Genomic DNA, 18,074 nt, shown 5'->3' with positions numbered 1-18,074 from the left:
TGTGAGATTGGGATTGACATATACACACTATTATGTATAAAATAGATAACTAATATGAACCTGATGTATAGCACAGGGAACTCTACTCAATAGTCTGTAATGGCCTATATGGGAAAAGAATCAAAAAAAAAAAAAAAGAAAAGAGTGGATATATATATATGTATAACTGATTCACTTGGCTGTACACCTGAAACTAATATAACATTGCAAATCAACTATACTCCAATAAAAATTAAACAAAAAATAGTGTAATTACTAATTCCAATTAGCAGCTATTCAAAAATGAAAGAAAAAACTAAGTTGCCATTATGGATATATAACCATCTGAGTCCTTAGAAAAATATAATGATAAATATATGTAAGTATATAATAATAGTAATAATAACAACAACAATAAAGTCATAATAGATTTTGAGCTCTTAGTCGAACATTTTGGATGGAAACTGTCCACTCTCTAAGGTCATCAGCTGGTTCTGAAGGTCTTACATCAGCAGTTTTCTAGCAAAGATCAGAGCTTCTACAACATCCATGAGAATCTTCAGTTTGAGGGGCTCACCTGGGGAGCCTTCCAATTGTGTGGAATTATGAATTGATTCTTTAGTTACTGTGATCAGTTCAGTGCTTTTTTCCCCCCAAAATATACATGTTGAAACCCAATGCCCAACATGATGGTATTGGGAGAAGTGCCCTTGGGGAAGGGCTTAGGTCGGGAGGGTGGAGACCTTCTGAACGGAATCAGTGCCTTGTAAAGAGTACAGGGAAAGCTCCCTGCCCCATCGCACCAGGTGAGGTATCAGGGAAAAGTCAGCCGTCTAGGTAGCAGTTTCTCTCCAGGAATCATGTCTTCCAGACCCTGATCTTGGACTTCTCAGACTACAGAAATATGAGAAATAAATGTCTATGGTTATAACCCACCCAGTCTATGGTACTTTGTTTGTGGAGCCAAATGGACTAAGACAGCTGTGAAACAAATATCCAAACGTCCACACTCAGGAGGTTCACAGCTGTGTTTGTTGTTAAAAGTACCTGATATGGTCCCTCAATGAGGTTCAGGGGCAGTTTTGCTCTGATGTCTCTTTCAATAGATAAAATTAACTGGTTGAATATCCTAGAAGGCTATTGATTAGATGTAGTGAGCAGGCAGCCTTTGTCTTGGTGCCAGGAGTGGGTGTTATACATGAATCCTTTCCATTATCTTGTGTGTCCAAATGCAATAGGGCAGGGATAGTATTGCAGGGACATGTCTCTAAATGCATGGTTCTTCCAGTTACCACCTCACAGGGTGAAAATTGATTTTTCTTTGAGGTAGTTGATAATGATGTCACTAGTGCTAAGGGGAGGACCTTTGGCCAAGTTTTGGAAATTTTGGATAATTTTAATTTAGGGAGCTACTTTTTCAACCTTTCCAGAAGACTGTGGATGGTGATGACTGTGTAGTACTGAGTCATAGTGACACCTTACAGGGTTGTTTTATAAAGATTCCTGTAAGGTGAGCACCTCAGTCACTTGGTATGAATGTTGCTACACCACAAGTGGAACACACATTCAAGAATCGTTCTATGAACTCTAAGGGCTGTAGCCTTCTGGCAAGGAATTACTTCAAGAAAGCCAGAAATTAGACATAAAATAAATAAAATATATTCAAATTCCAGACTCTGGAAGCTGAGTTAAATCCATCTCAGTGTTCAAAGGGCCCTAGAGGATTGTTTCTGTGTGCCTCCTTTACAGTTTCACAGGATTTCATTGTTGGCTGCTTACACAGAACTGAAAAATTACCTTAGTTGTGTTTTTTTATGATTTTTGTGGGGGGGTTTTTGTTTATTTGTTTGTTTTTAGTTTCCACATGTGTTGATTTAAGATAGTCACCGATTTGTCTGTACTGAATTCACACTCCTTCGGATGGGACATGTACCCACCATCCCTGACTCAGGAGGGAACTGGAACCCACTGTCATCTGATTGAAACAGCTAACCTGGTGTCAGGACTCTCTGGAGCTCGGGTTCTATTGTCCCATCTCAGAAAGAATTCAGCCAGAGGCAAAACGATAGGCAAAGTCTGAGTTAATTAGCATAGGATGCTTGTGAGAGATACAAGCGGGAAGCCAAGCCCAGAAAACAAAGAGGGTCACATTTTTATAATCAATGAAAAAGTGGGAGGGGAGAAGAAAACCTTCTTTGTCATTGTTGGGTAGACATCAAGTCTTACATCACCAATTCCTCCTTTAACCCTATATGGTCTAACCCGGAAGGTCATGACACTATTTAAATCATATGTATATTAGCAGAAGGGTGGCAACATATACTAAAATATGGTAATTCATCTCAGGTTTCTGTATAACGTCCCCTCTCACCTATATTTCTGTCCTGGCTACATGCAGAAATGCTACTCTTCAAGGGTTATTAACTTCCTGCCTTCATGTAACAAGATTCAGACCACATATCTATGGTCTTGTGTTTTAACTATCAGGATTTGTGGCTTGAGTGTGTCTGACACTTGGATGCACCTGGTCTTCCTTCTAGGTAGAGTAGATTGTTGCTTGGTTACTGGATTCTTTTCTTGAGTGGTCATTAGCTTACAGAAGTCTCCCAAACTCCTATAATTCCCTTTCTGTCTTTAATCCCCTCATGAGATTTCTAAACTAATTGTTCAATTATCCTACTCTATGCCTATCAGTACCATGTAGAGAAGATTAATAGAGAAGTTTAACTTATATTTATTTGAAAACATCTGATGTCACAAAGTGTGAGATTGCAGATTATCTGAATGAAGTAGCTAACTAGAATTTTTCTATTATTTTTAATATAAAATCAATTTCTTATTTAAGACTGTATATCTTATGACTTTCTTAGAGTCCTCCAGAAAATTTTTTTTTTTTTTTTTTTTTTTTTTTGCCACACTGCGTGGCTTGTGGGATCTTAGTTCCCCAACCAGGAATCAAACCCGGGCCCTCGGCAGTGAGAGTGCAGGGTCCTAACCACTGAACCACCAGGGAATTCCCAGAGATTTATCTTTCAGGGTCTAGAAAGTTGAGAACCAGATTAAGGCCACTCTTGGGTAAATGATCTGCTACAGCATTATCTACAGCTTTCATAGTATCTAATTTTGCACTGCCTTCCCCTTTATATGCCAAGTCTCTAGGGTGTAGGCCTGTCTAAAAGTTCCTTACCTTGTTGTGCATCTGATGATGCTTCCAGCAGATGTGAGACGACCCCCTGCTTTGTTTTCAAAACAACCCAATACCTTGCACTACTCCCAAAACCTATGCGTTTACTCTCTGGTCTTCGCCAGTTGACAAGCTCTAGTAACTGCAGTAACTTCTGTCATTTGGGTGGATTTTACATCAGATAGAGGAATATCTTCTAAAGCAAAGATTTTGCTAGTAATACTAATTCCTGGTTAACAATCTCAGTTTTAATTTTGAGGTATGGTCCATGAAAACATTACACCAGGTCAAGGTTATCAACGAGAGAGCCTAACACATGTAAGGAATGTACAGAATTTTCCCTGCTGAAGATGAAACCATTGTGCGCACCATCTTGGTGTTCAGCCATGTCTCATGACTGTCTAATGCAACAAACACCGACTTTGAGCTCAGTGGAACTTAGTGATTTTCAAATCACTTTTTATCTTAATGGCTTTAGATAATTATGTGAGGCTATTTCAGCAGATAGTGTAGGAAGACAAATTGAACTGAGTAAACAATGAGGCAAATCACAAACTAATGAAACAAGAGCCCAGATGTGAGTGTTTCCAGGCTTGGGGGATTCAACAGTTCATGTACCCAGAGAGGGGGTTTGAACAATCTTCTGCATGGAACACGCGCATGTCAGCTCCACCCCCAGTTGACCCACATCCCGTATGGAGGTGGTGACCGCATTCCCAAGGCCACATGCAGACGTGGAAAGGGACTGGGAGAAGGGGGATGACGCCTCTGAAATTAACTCCTCAGGAACCAGGGATGCCCCAGAAGACATTCTCCTGCCTTGTGACTAGAACTTTGTCACCAGGGACATGACCATCACCTGTTGTACTCTTTGAATTCCAGCCTTTTGGGGAGAGGCTTGGAATCTGAGACTTTTATGTGAGAGTCTTGCTGTGTCCTTCATCCCTGTCTTCCTATGTTCAGTTATGTCTGTCCAGGATCCTCTTACACTTAGTGACATTAGATTCCTTCTTTTACTAACAGGTCAAAGATGACCTCTGCTGATACTTCTGGTTTGTGCATCAACAGGTAACACGTTTGGGAATTGTCATTTCCATCCTTAAAGCAAGAAAATTCTGAATAAACTGAACACCAATAATCTCCCTGAACCTAACAGAGTCCTGACATTTCAGGGGAAACCCCCACCCCAAAACTAGAGAGGTGGGCACGTCCAGAATCCAGGTGAGATCTGCCCGCTTGGAAGACAAACTGCTGGGGGAGCACCTACTGTTGAATAACTATGAATGTCGGCAGGACCAAGGTGGACCAGTGTGAGGATGAGAATTTCTGGGGTCCACACCCCATAATTTGTGGGATTTAACCCCAGAAACATCCAGGTCCTCACAGTAAGGATCCATATTTATCCCTTCATGACATCTGTTAGAGGGAAGCAAAGACTAACAACTGAGAAATGTCGAAACATACCCAGAACTTCCACCAGGCAGACCCTCCAGAGGAAGAACTATTCCACAAGCTTCTCCTAGGAGGTGAGTAGGAATTCTTATCCTCTCCAGACCCAGGGAGGGGGCACAGCTATCAGGTTAAGAGACTAAAAAGGAATAGACAGGGGACACTGCAGCCTGGGAGGGAGTAGCGGCAGGGGATGAGCCACAACACTGGAGACCCTTATGGAGGTCACAGCCCAGACCCAGTTCCACTGAACCACAGGTATTAAACCTTAACAATGTAGAAAGCCCCCTCCCCACACATGACCTCCACCCCAGGGTCCTAGCAGTGGATTAACACTGAAAGATCCACAATGTGCAGACTCTCTCTGGGGAGGGGAACTAGTGATGCACCGAGACCACATCCAGGACATCAGAGCACTGGGGCTTCGGTACCTACAGCTGGGAGACCAGGCTCAGAGCACCTCACTCCTGGACCTCAGGCTCCATTCTCTCTTGTGCCCTGATGGTCATGGCCAAAACCTCTCTCCTGCTCTTGGGTATTTGATATGTTCAGGAATATCTATGAAGACTTCACCAGAGACTCAGAACCAGAAAGAGAAGCAGGTTTGTCACAGGGACCTGGTGAAGTGGACGTGGTTGACTAAGTAGTGGGCCTGTCTCCCCATTGGATGCCAGGTCCTGAGGTCCTCGGGGCAGTTGGTCAGGAGGGAAGGTGACCAGCAGGATGGAGCCCGAGGATGGATGTACCTGTGGCCATCCTGGTGAAGAGGTGCCCTGCCAGGGTACAACTCACACAGCTGACCTAGCTCACCTGCCCAGTGCTGCCCCCTCAGACAGGTGACTCTACGGAGCAGCATCACCTGAGTCAGGTGACAGGGGCTCTGCCTTCTCCTCCTTTGACTTCTCAGGGGTCTCCCCTCCACAGGTGGGGTCACTAGGGGACCCCCAGCTGCACTGCTTTGAGTTGTCAAGGGGGTGACTGCACTGGTTTCTGACAATGTGGGGCAAGCCTGGTCCCTTCTTTTGGGACCCCTGCAGGGTTCCAGGTGCTGCAAAAACAGGCAAACCCAATATGTGTGCACCTGTCTTTGTTTACTTGCATTCGTTCTGTTTGTCAAATCAAGTCACACACCTAGGCTTAGTGCCAGTGGGGGGTGGGGGGGGCACTGCCCCTGTGCTAGATTCAGGGAAGAAAGACAAATTTGGGATCATTGTTGCCAACATCAGGCTGTGTGTGTGTGTGTGTGTGTTATTGGAACAGTAGAGGGGGAGTGGGCACTGAGCCCCCTGCTTTCTATGCGCAGCTATTCCCTGACATCATATTAGACCACAGGAGCCCCCAGGAGATGAGAGGCCCCCAAACTCCTTGAGAGTGTCTGGACTCACTATAAGTGTCAGCTGCGTCAGTGCATCCACAGATCCAGGGAAGGGGCTCCCTGGTGTTTTCATAAAATGCTTGTTTGGGGTCTCCCTACCGAGTATGTGGATTTATTGAGGCTATTTCTAGAGATGATTAAAAATAATATGTTGTCTCTAAAAGAATATTCTGAAGGCAGAAAACAGCCATTTAATACTGGACTAGACACGCTGGAAGGTAACTGCCCTGTGAGCCCAGGCGGGATCCTCCCCTGCAGGGTATGCGCTGGGCTGCAGGGGGCGCTCAGGACCACCCAGCACAGGGCTGCAGCCCAGGCGCGGGCGCAGAGGGGACGGGGGAGGGGTTTGCTCTCAGAGGCTGAGTCTCCTCTTTTCAATTAAAACAATAATTAGGCTCACACCCGGCTTGAGATGGCGGCGGCGGCGGCGGGGGACTCCGACTCCTGGGACGCGGACACGTTCTCCGTGGAAGACCCGGTGCGGAAGGTGGGGGGCGGCGGCACCGCCGGCGGGGACCGCTGGGAAGCCGAGGACGAGGACGAGGACGTCAAGTTAGCAGAACCTGAAGAACCTAGAGTGCTAACACCAGAACAATTAGCAGATAAACTGCGGCTAAAGAAATTACAGGAAGAGTCAGACCTCGAATTAGAGAAAGAAACTTTTGGTGTTAATAATACAGTTTATGGAATAGATGCTATGAACCCATCTTCAGGAGATGCCTTCACAGAGTTTGGAAAGTTACTAAAGGATAGAATTACACAATATGAAAAATCAGTATATTATGCCAGTTTTTTGGAAGCCTTAGTTCGAGATGCGTGTATTTCATTGGAAATTGATGACTTGAAAAAGATTACCAATTCATTGACTGTACTTTGCAGTGGAAAACAGAAGCAAGAAAAGCAAAGCCAAAAAGAAGAAAGGTGTGGTTTCCAGAGGGGGATTAAAGGCTACCATGAAAGACGATCTGGCAGGTTATGGTGGTTATGATGGAGGATATGTACAAGACTATGAAGACTTCATGTGACATTTTATCTTCTCCTGGTGTCTTATTTCTCTTGCCCACAATCCCTTCAACATGTAGCACAACTTCCTTTCCTTTCAGTTCTGCCAAATGCTACAATCAGAAGTGCAGTATCTTTTGTGCTGGTTATTTAACCCCTTGACACTTAGGTGCTAATGTGCAAATGAGGGAACTTGGATCTTGCTGCCAAGGGGTTAAAATTGGGAACCTCCATTGCTACTAAATCATAGTTTAAAAAAACAGACCTAATAATGTTGTTGTTGCTATCTGATTCCATAGCAGCAGTCACTAAATTGGAAACAAAAGTTGCAACATGACAAAAAATTGTGTAGTATTTACCAGCACCATTCAGTAATATAGCCTTAACCATACCTCCTTGAACTACTTCATAACTTGTCAAGAAAAGCAGTCTGCTGCAAGTGCATGGGGTGTGCACCTAGTATTAAAATTGCTTTGTCTTCAAATTGAGCTTGAGAATATTAAAAATACGTTGTGAAGAAGACTGCTTATCTCAGAGTGAAGATACGCGGCTGAAAAGCACTAGTTTGATACTTAAAAATTAAATGGGGCTTCCCTGGTGGCGCAGTGGTTGAGAATCCGCCTGCTAATGCAGGGGACACGGGTTCGAGCCCTGGTCTGGGAAGATCCCACATGCCACGGAGCAGCTGGGCCCGTGAGCCACAACTACTGAGCCTGCGCGTCTGGAGCCTGTGCCCCGCGACGGGAGGGGCCGCGATAGTGAAAGGCCCGCGCACCGCGATGAAGAGCGGTCCCCGCACCGCGATGAAGAGTGGCCCCCACTTGCCTCAACTAGAGAAAGCCCTTGCATGAACCGAAGACCCAACACAGCCAAAAATAAAATAAAATAAATAAATAAAGTAGAAAAAAAAAAAAAGTGCTCCAATAAATATCCTTGAGTATATATATATATATATATTAAAAAAAAAAAAAAAAAAAAAAAAAAAAAAAAAAAATTAAATGACCAAAACCTCCAACTCTGAAGCTGAAGAAGATAAACCTCTCCATTATTGCATTACCAAGTTGTGGAATCTCTTGGACGCATAGACTCTCTAGTTTCTATTTATCAGACTATTCTACTGATGGAGTGCTTCAGATGGGGGAGGGAAACTCCTTACCTGCTTTGTTTGTCTGATTTAAGTGTCTGAGAAACAAATCTCCTTTGTTCTCTGAGGCTGCAGTGGATCAGCTTTAATAGGGTTTTGGCATTTCCTTTCCTTTATCAAATGTGTTCAGCAAACTGCACCAGTTAACTACAGTTTGGTAAATTGTTATGTTAACAATTATGACATCTGCAATGTTTTATAAAGCAACTAGTTTAATAAAGTCACTATTGTGAGTACTTAAATTTTGTGTTACCTCCCAAGAGATATTTTTGGAGAGTACAGAACAAAGCTCTTGGGACTAGAGTTCTCTGTATATTTATAAAGCTTAATAAGTGCTTGATGAGTAGATGTAGTTTTAAAACAAAAATGATTTGCGAGGTCCTTAATAGTGTCACCCTAGAGCAACAACGGTATGGAGCTGCCTTCCTCTTCTTATTTATTGGGGGAAATTGTTTGGTTGTTTAGATACTAAGGCCTAATTAAGTACCTAGAAGAACTATTTATTTGGAGTAATTGAGCTTATAACTCAGGTTGTAGCTGTAAGCAGAGATTGGGTGATCTTCTCTGTTATATATTTTCTTTTAAGCAATTTAACCAAATCTGTGGCTGGAGTCTTATTTTGAAACTGCCACAGAATCAAAAGTAGGGACAGAGCAAAAAATGTTTCAAATTTCTCTTACACAGGAAGTAGGAGCCTCAATCAAAGCTCTGTAGATGACTAAGTGGAAGACAGGACCATCTAAATGATTTGAGGAATTAACCGAAAGCAGTGACTACACAGCAATAATTACAGCCAATAAAGATTGTTTTAAGGCAGACAAGGGCTAAGATTTCCTTAGCAGTAATAATGACATACACTGAATTTAAAATCTATTTTATTATAGAGGTCAGTTTCTAATAAATGGAAATGTATCATCTGTTCCTTAACTATGTAAATAATATTAAATTCCTTTGAAACTGGAAAAAAAAAACCCAATAATCAGTAGGACAAGGACTGCTGAAGTGTTTAATATTGGGTCCTATTGAAAACACTTACCTAACTCAATAAGACAATGAGAAGTAGGGCTTCAAGATATGCATGTATGTATGTGTGTGTATGTTTGTTTGTTTGTTTGTTTACCCAGTGGTTGCAGAGTTTGCAGACACCCTGATTCCAGAAATAGGATATTCAGACATGAAAGCCCAGAACAGGTTCAGGCGTCTGTGTCATTCAAAGGCTGGTTCACAATGAGGACCTTGTCCTCTGTGGGCTGGTCCCTCAGTGGGAGGAGCTCTGCCTGCACAGGGTTTAGGAACATGGCAGGGGATGCATGTCCTCAAACAAGGGTGAGGATGTGGACCCTCAGCCTCCCACTAAGCATGGTTTAGGGGCCGACTGAAGTCAGGTGGGCAGTGAAGATACCAGGCCAGCTCGCCACCACCCCAACAGAAACCTGAGAGGGCAGGAAGGCAGCCTGAAGATGACCCAGGAGATAAGCCCGGGCCATCCTGGGGGACCCACCGGGACAGGCATGGAGCCCACTGTGAGGGGGCCCAGGGAGCAGACCACACTCGGGACAGGCCGAGTCTCTCGACTGTCAAGACCAGGGCCCAGGGCCGGCGGCCCCGCTGGGTTAGGCTCTGACTTGCCAGGGTCTCTGCTGAGGGGCTCCTACAGGGAGGGAGGTCAGCAGTGAGCTCACCTTTGCCCCCTCCTCAGCCCGCCCGCTGCACGGTCCCTGCTGGCCCTTTGGGAGAGCCCCGCTGCAGAATGTCCTGGAAGCCGCCGGCCCATGAGCCACGCACAGCAGGAGACGCTCTGTGAGGGCCAAGCCAAGGGACCCTGGGGCCCTGGAGCACAGGGGCTGCGAGGACCCGGCCTGAAGCCTGCCCAGAGAGCGGGACTGGGCATCACTGGGGGGTCGGCACTGCAGGGGGGGCTGCTGTCCCCTGACAGCCAGGGAGGCTGAGTGCCTTCCGAGTCCAGAAACCGTGAGTGACCCACGGGGAGAGCAGAGACTCAGATGCCCGTTTCCTCATTCCTGGGCGACCTCTGGTCCCTTCTACGGCGGACGCCTTGCACGTGTGTGGGGGGTCTGTGTGTCAGTGTCTGTGCGTGAGTGTGAGTGTGCTCCAGGGCCAAGTGAGTGTGCTCCAGGGCCGAGTGTGTGTGCTCCGGGGCCGAGTGAGTGTGCTCCAAGGCCGAGTGTGAGTGTGCTCCGGGGCCGAGTGTGAGTGTGCTCCGGGGCCGAGTGTGTGTGCTCCAGGGCCGAGTGTGAGTGCTCCAGGGCCGAGTGTGTGTGTGCTCCAGGGCCGAGTGTGTGTGTGCTCCAGGGCTGAGTGTGTGAGTGCTCCAGGGCCGAGTGTGAGTGTGCCCCAGGGCCGAGTGTGTGTGTGCTCCAGGGCCAAGTGTGAGTGCTCCAGGGCCGAGTGTGTGTGTGCTCCAGGGCCAAGTGTGAGTGCTCCAGGGCCGAGTGTGTGTGCTCTAGGGCCAAGTGTGAGTGCTCCAGGGCCGAGTATGTGTGTGCTCCAGGGCCGAGTGTGTGTGCTCCGGGGCCGAGTGTGGGTGCTCCGGGGCCGAGTGTGGGTGCTCCGGGGCCGAGTGTGTATCTGGCCTCTAGGTGGAGTGTTTTGACACCCCCACTGGAGGCTGGCCTGGCATCCGTGGCCTTGAGGCTCTGCAGACTTGGCGCTCGCCTCTTGGGTGCACCCTCTCCTCTCTTTCTTCACAATTCCTAGGGGTAGAAGCCTTTAAAACCTTCAAAGGGCTTCTAAAACTCCGAGATGGAAGGCTCTGGAAACACTTACCCAGCTCCCCCATGGCTCCAGGAAGTCAGACCCCCGGGGACCAGTGGGACGGGCTGGCCGAAGCCTGGGCCCACATGGGAGGAAATATTCCGGAGGGGATCCCACCACTCCCTGCAAAACCACTCCTCAAAATCGGGGCGGGCTCCCCTGGCCCAGGGCCCCGGCTCAGCACCTCCTCCTGGACTTGGCTGCCCTTCCTCACAGGTGCCAACCCGGTGCCCACCACGGGGGCCCAGCGCTGCAGTCCAGAAGGAAAGCCCACCCTGCCCAGGGGCCCCCAGCACAGGCCGAGGGGACAGGCGTGGACAATGGGGAGAGCCACAGCAAGCAGCTGCAATTGCCCAGGACAGCTGCAGCCCCTCGAGGCCAGAGGTCAGGGGTCCTCAGCTCGAGGAGCCCTGCTGGTCACCTTGCGGCTCCAGAGGTGACCTGAAGGAGATGAGGGGAGAAGTTCGCTCTCCCCAGACCCCCGTGGTGGTGCCAATGGGAAGCCCAAGGAGCAGCCGTCCACCAGACCCGGCGGGAGTGGCCAGATGCTCCTGCTGTTCCCTCATTCACACCGCTGGCCACAGACCGCAGGACCTGGAGAGCCGTCCGTCCAGACCCAGCAGAGGCTCCATCACCCACACTCCGAGCCTGAACGTACCGTGAACCCTGCCCTGGACTCCACGCACCTCTGCCCACTGTCCTGCTCCATCCCCGGCCAGAGCCAGCTCTAACCATCTGCCCGCACTACCATCTTCACATCACAGCCTCCATTCTTCCATGGAGACCTGGCTCGGTGGGCAGCTGGCAGGCGACCTTGCGCTGGGTCCTTTGCTGCCTGTGCCCAGCCTGTGGAATAATTAATCACCATAGCAATCACAGCTCCATGGGGATTCATGGTGAGGACCCAACGGAGTGACCCACAGGCACCGGGCGTGGTGTCCAGCCTGCACCGAGCACTCGGCCACGCAAGCCATTCTTGTTAAATTACTGCCACCACATTCCTCCACCCTGAGCAGCCTTCATCTGCTGCACCTGACATAACCGCCCCAACCCAAAGCTCCGGAAGGTGTGCACCCACCCCGCAAGAGGGGCCGTGCCTGTGGAGCCAAAGCCCAACCTTGGGACTCACCCCAGCAGTCGTGCCCCTCTAGCAGGACACAGGAGGACACAGCACACATCTTCAAGCTGGGGTCGACCTGCTCCTCTGGTCTTGCTTCACTGCGGTCCACAAGGCGGTGCTTCACCAGGCAGCCAGCAGCCAGCAGCCTGTCCATCCGCCTGTGTCTGCAGTGCTGTCCCTGAGACTCCGCCCCCGCTCCTGGGCTCTCCCGCCGCCCCCCCACCACGCACACTCCCACCAGGCAGGCTCTGCCCCTAGTGCCCTGGACACAGTGCGTACTGGGAGGACCGAGCAGGCACAGAGCAGAGTTTTCAGCACAGCACACTGACAGTGTCAATGACATCGCCCGGAGCGTTCCTTCTCTAGCAATAAAACTTAACCAAAGCGACTCAGGAAGAAGTGGGAATCGTAACTAGAGCACCAACCCTCAGGAAAGCATCAGAGTATCGGTGTGTGACTGCCTGCACAGGCCACTCCGGGCCCAGGTGGCTTTGGGGTGAGCTTTCAGACTGTCACAAAACTGGCCTCGGCCATATGTATGAACCCTGCTCCAACGCCCCCAAAAGGAGAAACACGGGCTGGTTTACGGCTCGGCCAATAGCCGGAAGTCATAAACACAATTCTAGGAAGCTGAATTCTGTCCGGTTCATTGAACAGACTCTGACCAGACGTTAAGAGCCACGTCTAGCTCATCCCAGCATTCAGGCAAATGACGGCCTGCAAGCTTCCCAACGGAAAGTCCCCATCAGACAGAAGCCCTGCGGGCCCACGTGGGTGCCATGGGGGTCGCCCCTCTCCTCTCCACACCTGAGGCGACCCTGAAAAGTTGGTGAGATAAATTTTGTGTTTAAGGCAGGGCAGGAAAACTTACGCATGGTGTGTTCCCTACGCATACTAGGCTCTCCCAGAACGTGTGCATCTGCGTCACACCTTAGCCAGAGCTCCTCACAGGTGGGCGCGCCTGCCCCCCCACCCCGGGAAGACGGGTTTTTCCTTTCTCCTGACGCGAGAATAACGTTCCTTCCCAGCTCCGTAGGGGTCACGGTGACCCGCTGCCCACTTTGTACGTGCTTCCCTGGGCTGTGCCTCCTTGGTGACCTTAAGGTAAAATACCGCATGTCATTGTGATGTACGATCCTTTGTCTCGAAAATGTGCGTGGCTGTGTCTTCCACTCCGAGCAGGCAGAACCGTCCTCAGAGCTTCTGAGAATCTGCTTCCCCAGTTAGAATCCTCAGCTGGCTTGAATAAAGTTCCCTTTCTTCTTCTTAACTTGATAGTTCTCTGAATTTTCATTGACAAAGTCCAGAGAACAACTCGGAGGCCCCCCAGCTCTGAGCTCCACGGCCCGTCCGGGAGACGCCTGGGCTCTGCTCCCCAAGGCCCCCCCCAGCCAGGTGGGCAGAGGGGGCGGCTCACACCCTAGAGACGGCAGGCGGGACGATGACCCCGTGTCCGTGCCTCGAGGACAGCTGGTGACACAGAACTCCCAGGGAGAGCCCGGAGCAGCAGTGGCCGTGGCAGCAAAGTCAGGCTCAGTCAGGCCCGGTTCAGGCCGGAGCCTCCCGGCGGGCCGCCTGCTCCCAACACCGCCCGCTGCGGGCGTGAGTGCCGAGCCCCAACCTCACAGCACCACCTCCGAACCCCAGGAGAAAGCTGGCGACCCCGTGCACCCAAGAGGAGGTTGCTTCCAAAGGGTCAGCCTGCCCGGCTGGGTTCCCGGTCCGTCCCCGACCTGCAGCTCCACACGATGCGCGGGCGTCCCGAGTGCCTGCGGGCAGCAAACACAGGAGCCCACGTGGACGGACGCTGGGCCGCATCCAGCACACCCAGGGCCTGGCTCCGCCGCCCCCGCCCCCTCGCAGCCTCACAGCACGCCGACCCCCAGGTCTCACCGCAGGCAGAGCCCTAACTCACCGCTGGCCCGTCTCCGCGCGGCTCCCAGGGGCCCGCAGCGGGCAGCAGCTGCACTTCGCCCTCTGACTGCTTGACTCGCCCACCAGTGGCCACGCTGCTTTCCCGCCTGGAGCTCCCCAGCTGCCCCACGGAAAGGCAGAGGCAGAAGCGCGGGCGCCCAGCTCCTCTCGATGCAGGTGGCTGCTCGGTAGGCACAGGCGCTGGGAGGACGTGCGCTGCACACCCACAGGGGCGCCTGTCAGTGGTCCCGGCCGTGACTTTCCCCCAGAAGCGCTGCAGGCTCAGCCTTGCCAGCCCGCAGCTGCCCACCGCCCCAGCTGCAGAGAGAGACTCGGAGCCCTCTGTGACGGCGGAGTCCTGACCCGTCCCGGCGGACACAGCGGCCTCATGGCATCTGCACGGCCACCCTTCCTGGTCCCTCGCCGGAGCCCCTGGAGCCCCACTCCTGCGCCTCCTGTGACACACGGGTCACCTCTGCTCACGGTGGGTGGACCCAGCTCTCCCCTGCTGTCAATAGCGACAGAACACAGGCTGTTTCCACCACTTTCATGTTACAGGCCCATGGATAGTAACTGCAGGGACGGCTGGCCGGGACAGTGAACGCGGAGCCCATGCTGTTGAGACCCCTCACGGGCCGGCCCTCAGGCCCCGCCCAGCCCGCCCGGCTCGAAGGCTGCAGGCCAGGCCCCGACTCACCTGGACATCCGGCCTCCTGGGGGGCAGGTGCCCGCGGCAGGGGCCGTGACGGTCCCCGAGGAGGAAGAGCACCTCTCACTCGGAGCTGGGGAACAGCACTGCGGAAGGCTGGTCTCCAGAGACACCCCAACCCACCACGGAAACACCCGCGTCACGCCCGGGGAGGGCCGCCCGCGGCAGGTGCCGAGAGGTGGAGGCGGGAGCACTCCTCGCGCCACAGGCGGGAGACGGCCTCTCGCAGCGAGTCAGCCGCCCCCGGGCCCCAGTCGACCCACAGATGTCACAGGTTTGACCCCAAACCATCGGCGGCTTCCAGCAGATGCGAGACGAGGGCAAGGGGAGGCCAGACCCCCACTGGTCACGCCGGGGACAGAGGAACTCTGAGGCGGACCCAGAGAGCAGGAGGGACACAACCAGAGCACCCCTGAGCCAGGCAGACCGACGGCCACACGGACCTCGGTGGACAGCAGGGTCGCCTGGGCTGGAGAGGTGGTGCCATGGAGGTTTGGGTCAGACCCCGCCCCCTGCTCACCCCCAAAACCCACTGGAAACGCAGGGTGCCCTCCTCAGAGCCGGCCCGAGCCAGCAAGGGCAGCCCTGGACACACGGCCAGGGGCGGGAGGATTTTGAGGGGGAGCGTGTCACCGTGATAATACGGTTATGGTGGTTACTGCTACACCCACAGTGACACAGCCCCTGTCCTAAAGCCCCACCCGCACACGCTCACAGGAAGTGGAGCTTGGCGCTGCGCCCCCGGCACCTGACCGGGAAGTCTCCCCCACGGGGTCAGAAGACAGAGATGAAGGACACCGAGCAAGATGGGGTGGGGGGTGCGAGGGAGGGCTCGGCCTCACTTCGTGCGGGCGTGGACGCGCAGACCCGGCCCGAGACCACGGGAGGGGCACGGGAGGGGCACGGGAGGGCGGGCGTGAGGACAAACTCCTGCACACTCTCCCTCCTCAACGGTTACCACCGGCAGACACTGCCTGTGTAAGGGGGTTTAAACTGATGTAAATGTATTCTTAAAACTCAACGCCTAACGGTGCTGGAAATCGCACCACGTCCGGGACCTGCAGCTTCTGCCCCCTTCGGGGCTGGGGCCTGGGGCTCGGCCCACCACCGGGGGACGTGGGAAGGGCCTGGGGCTCGGCACCGCCTGCTGAGACCCCTGAGCAGAGGCACCGCCGAGGCCCCTCATGTGGGGTCACCAAGGTCCAGAGGAGGCAGCAGTTCCAGAGAGCAACCCCCAGGGACTGAGACCCTCAGGGACGCCGGCAGGGCAGGGGTCCCAGTAAAGGGCCAGCCCTCCAGCCCCGGCCCCGGCCCCAGGCCCGGGCACCCCCAGCAGGTGGTGCCGGCACCCTCCCGACGCCCCGTGGTGCTGAGGTGGGACCAGGTACAGAGCAGCGTCCACATTCCAGAGGGGACAGCGCAGAACTCGCCAGAGCTTTCAGGCCTGATGGCGATCAGTCACCCCTAATCACCCCAGAATGGATGCCCAGAGGCCACCGACTCGGCCGTGCTCCACGGCCTGGAGCTGTGAGGGCTCAGAAGGGGTGCGTGGACTCGGGGAAGGGGGGCCCTGGGCCGCCGCAGTGAATGTCACCCTGCCAGGGGCTCTGGACGCCCTGGTGGTCAGGGCAGGGGGAAGTGGGGCCCGAGAGGAGAGGCCACTGGGCACCCCTACACACCTGCTCTAGGTCCTGCTGCAACCAAAAGGCCCGAAGCTGCTCAGAGTTGCATCTGGGGACAGGCAGGCACACCTCGGACCCGGAGCCCCAGGGTTGGCGGCAGCAGGAATGACCCCTGTTTTGCTCCTGGCCTTCCTGGCGGTGGGGGGAGGCACCTGTTCGCTCCAGGGGTACCAAGGGTCCCAAGGTGACCCATACACCGTGTGAGGACAATTTGTCAACCCAGGAGGCCGTCACAATGGGTTTGACTTCCAAACCGGACGCTGACACCAGCTCACACAGCGGTGCCCTGCCTAGGAGCCTCAGAACAGAGCTGGGCGTGGTCACTGACCACTGACGGGAGAGGCCTCCCACGTGCTCCCAGCAGGACACGTGCAGCGCCAAGCCCGTCCCACAGCTTCCCGGGGCTCTGCTTCCACCTGACGGCCCCCCAGCCCGGCCCCCGGCAGCAGGGATTGGGAGCGGGTCTGTGGCACTGTGGTATTACTACGGCTGTGGGTATAGCTATTATACCCACAGCATCACAGCGTGCATCAGAAACCCCGCCCCGGGAGCCCGAGCCACGGCCCTGTCCCCAGGATTTTGAATGGGGCCACATCACCATGGGTACTATGGTGACCACAGGGAAACAGCCTGTAACAAACCCACTGGGGCGGAAGCACAGGGCAGGCCCCAGCACCGCGCCACCCTGACGCCGCGGGCGGACTAGTCACCATGTCCTGGCTCCCGTCCAAGCCCATCAGACCACGAAGCCACCCAGGTCTGAGCTAGACGCGCTCCGAGGGCTGCGACCCTGCTGGCCCTCACGACACCAAGAAGGTCTCAAGGGCACTGTCCTCTGGCATCCGGCCAACAGCTTGGGAGCTTCCTCCCTGAGGCACCTGGGGGCCACAGCTGGAGGCACAAAGACCCCACTCTGCAAGGACCCTGTGAGCCCCCAGGTCTGGGCAGGGGTGTCACAAGGGAGGGGCTGGCCCGGTGGGCTGGCACTGCCCCTGCCACTTGGAAACTGGGCCTCCTGGCCTCACCTGTGCCCACAGCACTGTGCCCCCAACCTACCCCACACCACCCCGCACCCCACTGCAGCCCACTCCCCACATGTTGCCCCGAGCAGGCTGGGCGCCCTGCCCTGTGGATGCAGGAATACGGGCCGGGTCTCTCCCCTTCAGGGGCAGCTGATTGAATTTGGTTTTGGAGCAATTTCTTCCAGGAGGGTGGACCCACCTGCCCATGTCCCTGGGACTGGCCCGGCTAGATTGTCTACCCAGAGCCCAGCAGTCCTCGTGGCCTGGCACCTCCCCCTGAGGCCCACCCAGGACCCTCGCTGCACACTGGCACACAAGAAGCCCTCCAGAAGTGGTCACCTCCCAGACACCCTCCCCCGCCCGTCCTCAGCCAGATTCAGGCGCAGACCCCGAGCCTGCGTGAGACCACCTGCAGGAGATGGGCCAGCGCCCAGGGCAGCCCCTCAGCCCAGCCCACCTGGACCCCTAAAAGGACTTGGGCTGCCCTCACTCCCGTGCGCCCACTCCACGGAGGCTTGCTTCTGCCCACGCCTTCGGGGGGGGGGGGCACCACGTCCTTCCTGGGGAGACGGTGCAGACCACCCCCCACCACGCTTGCGGGGGGTGCGGGTGGGAGGATGTGCTGGGCACCAGTGGGGACAGCCCCGCTGGATACCTGCACCCGGGGCCTCCAGCAGGGAAGGGCCTGTGGCCACAAGCAGGGGCTTTTTGCCGAGGTC

At 53.6% G+C, this 18,074-nt stretch overlaps 2 protein-coding genes across 2 annotated transcripts in view; both read left to right on the top strand.

Moving 5' to 3' along the window:
- The window catches only part of LOC132360212 (uncharacterized), a 91,018-nt gene that overhangs the window by 15,601 nt on the left and 57,343 nt on the right, over positions 1 to 18,074 (top strand).
- On the top strand, positions 6,400 to 6,975 carry LOC132360050 (eukaryotic translation initiation factor 3 subunit J-like). The gene has a single exon (XM_059915173.1). The coding sequence runs from the start codon at positions 6,400 to 6,402 to the stop codon at positions 6,973 to 6,975; it is 576 nt and encodes a 191-aa protein (XP_059771156.1).

The sequence above is a fragment of the Balaenoptera ricei genome, chromosome 2 (genome assembly GCF_028023285.1).
Source record: "Balaenoptera ricei isolate mBalRic1 chromosome 2, mBalRic1.hap2, whole genome shotgun sequence".
NCBI lineage: Eukaryota > Metazoa > Chordata > Mammalia > Artiodactyla > Balaenopteridae > Balaenoptera > Balaenoptera ricei.
Note: the sequence above shows the minus strand (reverse complement) of the source record. Positions and strands in the feature narration are given on the sequence as shown.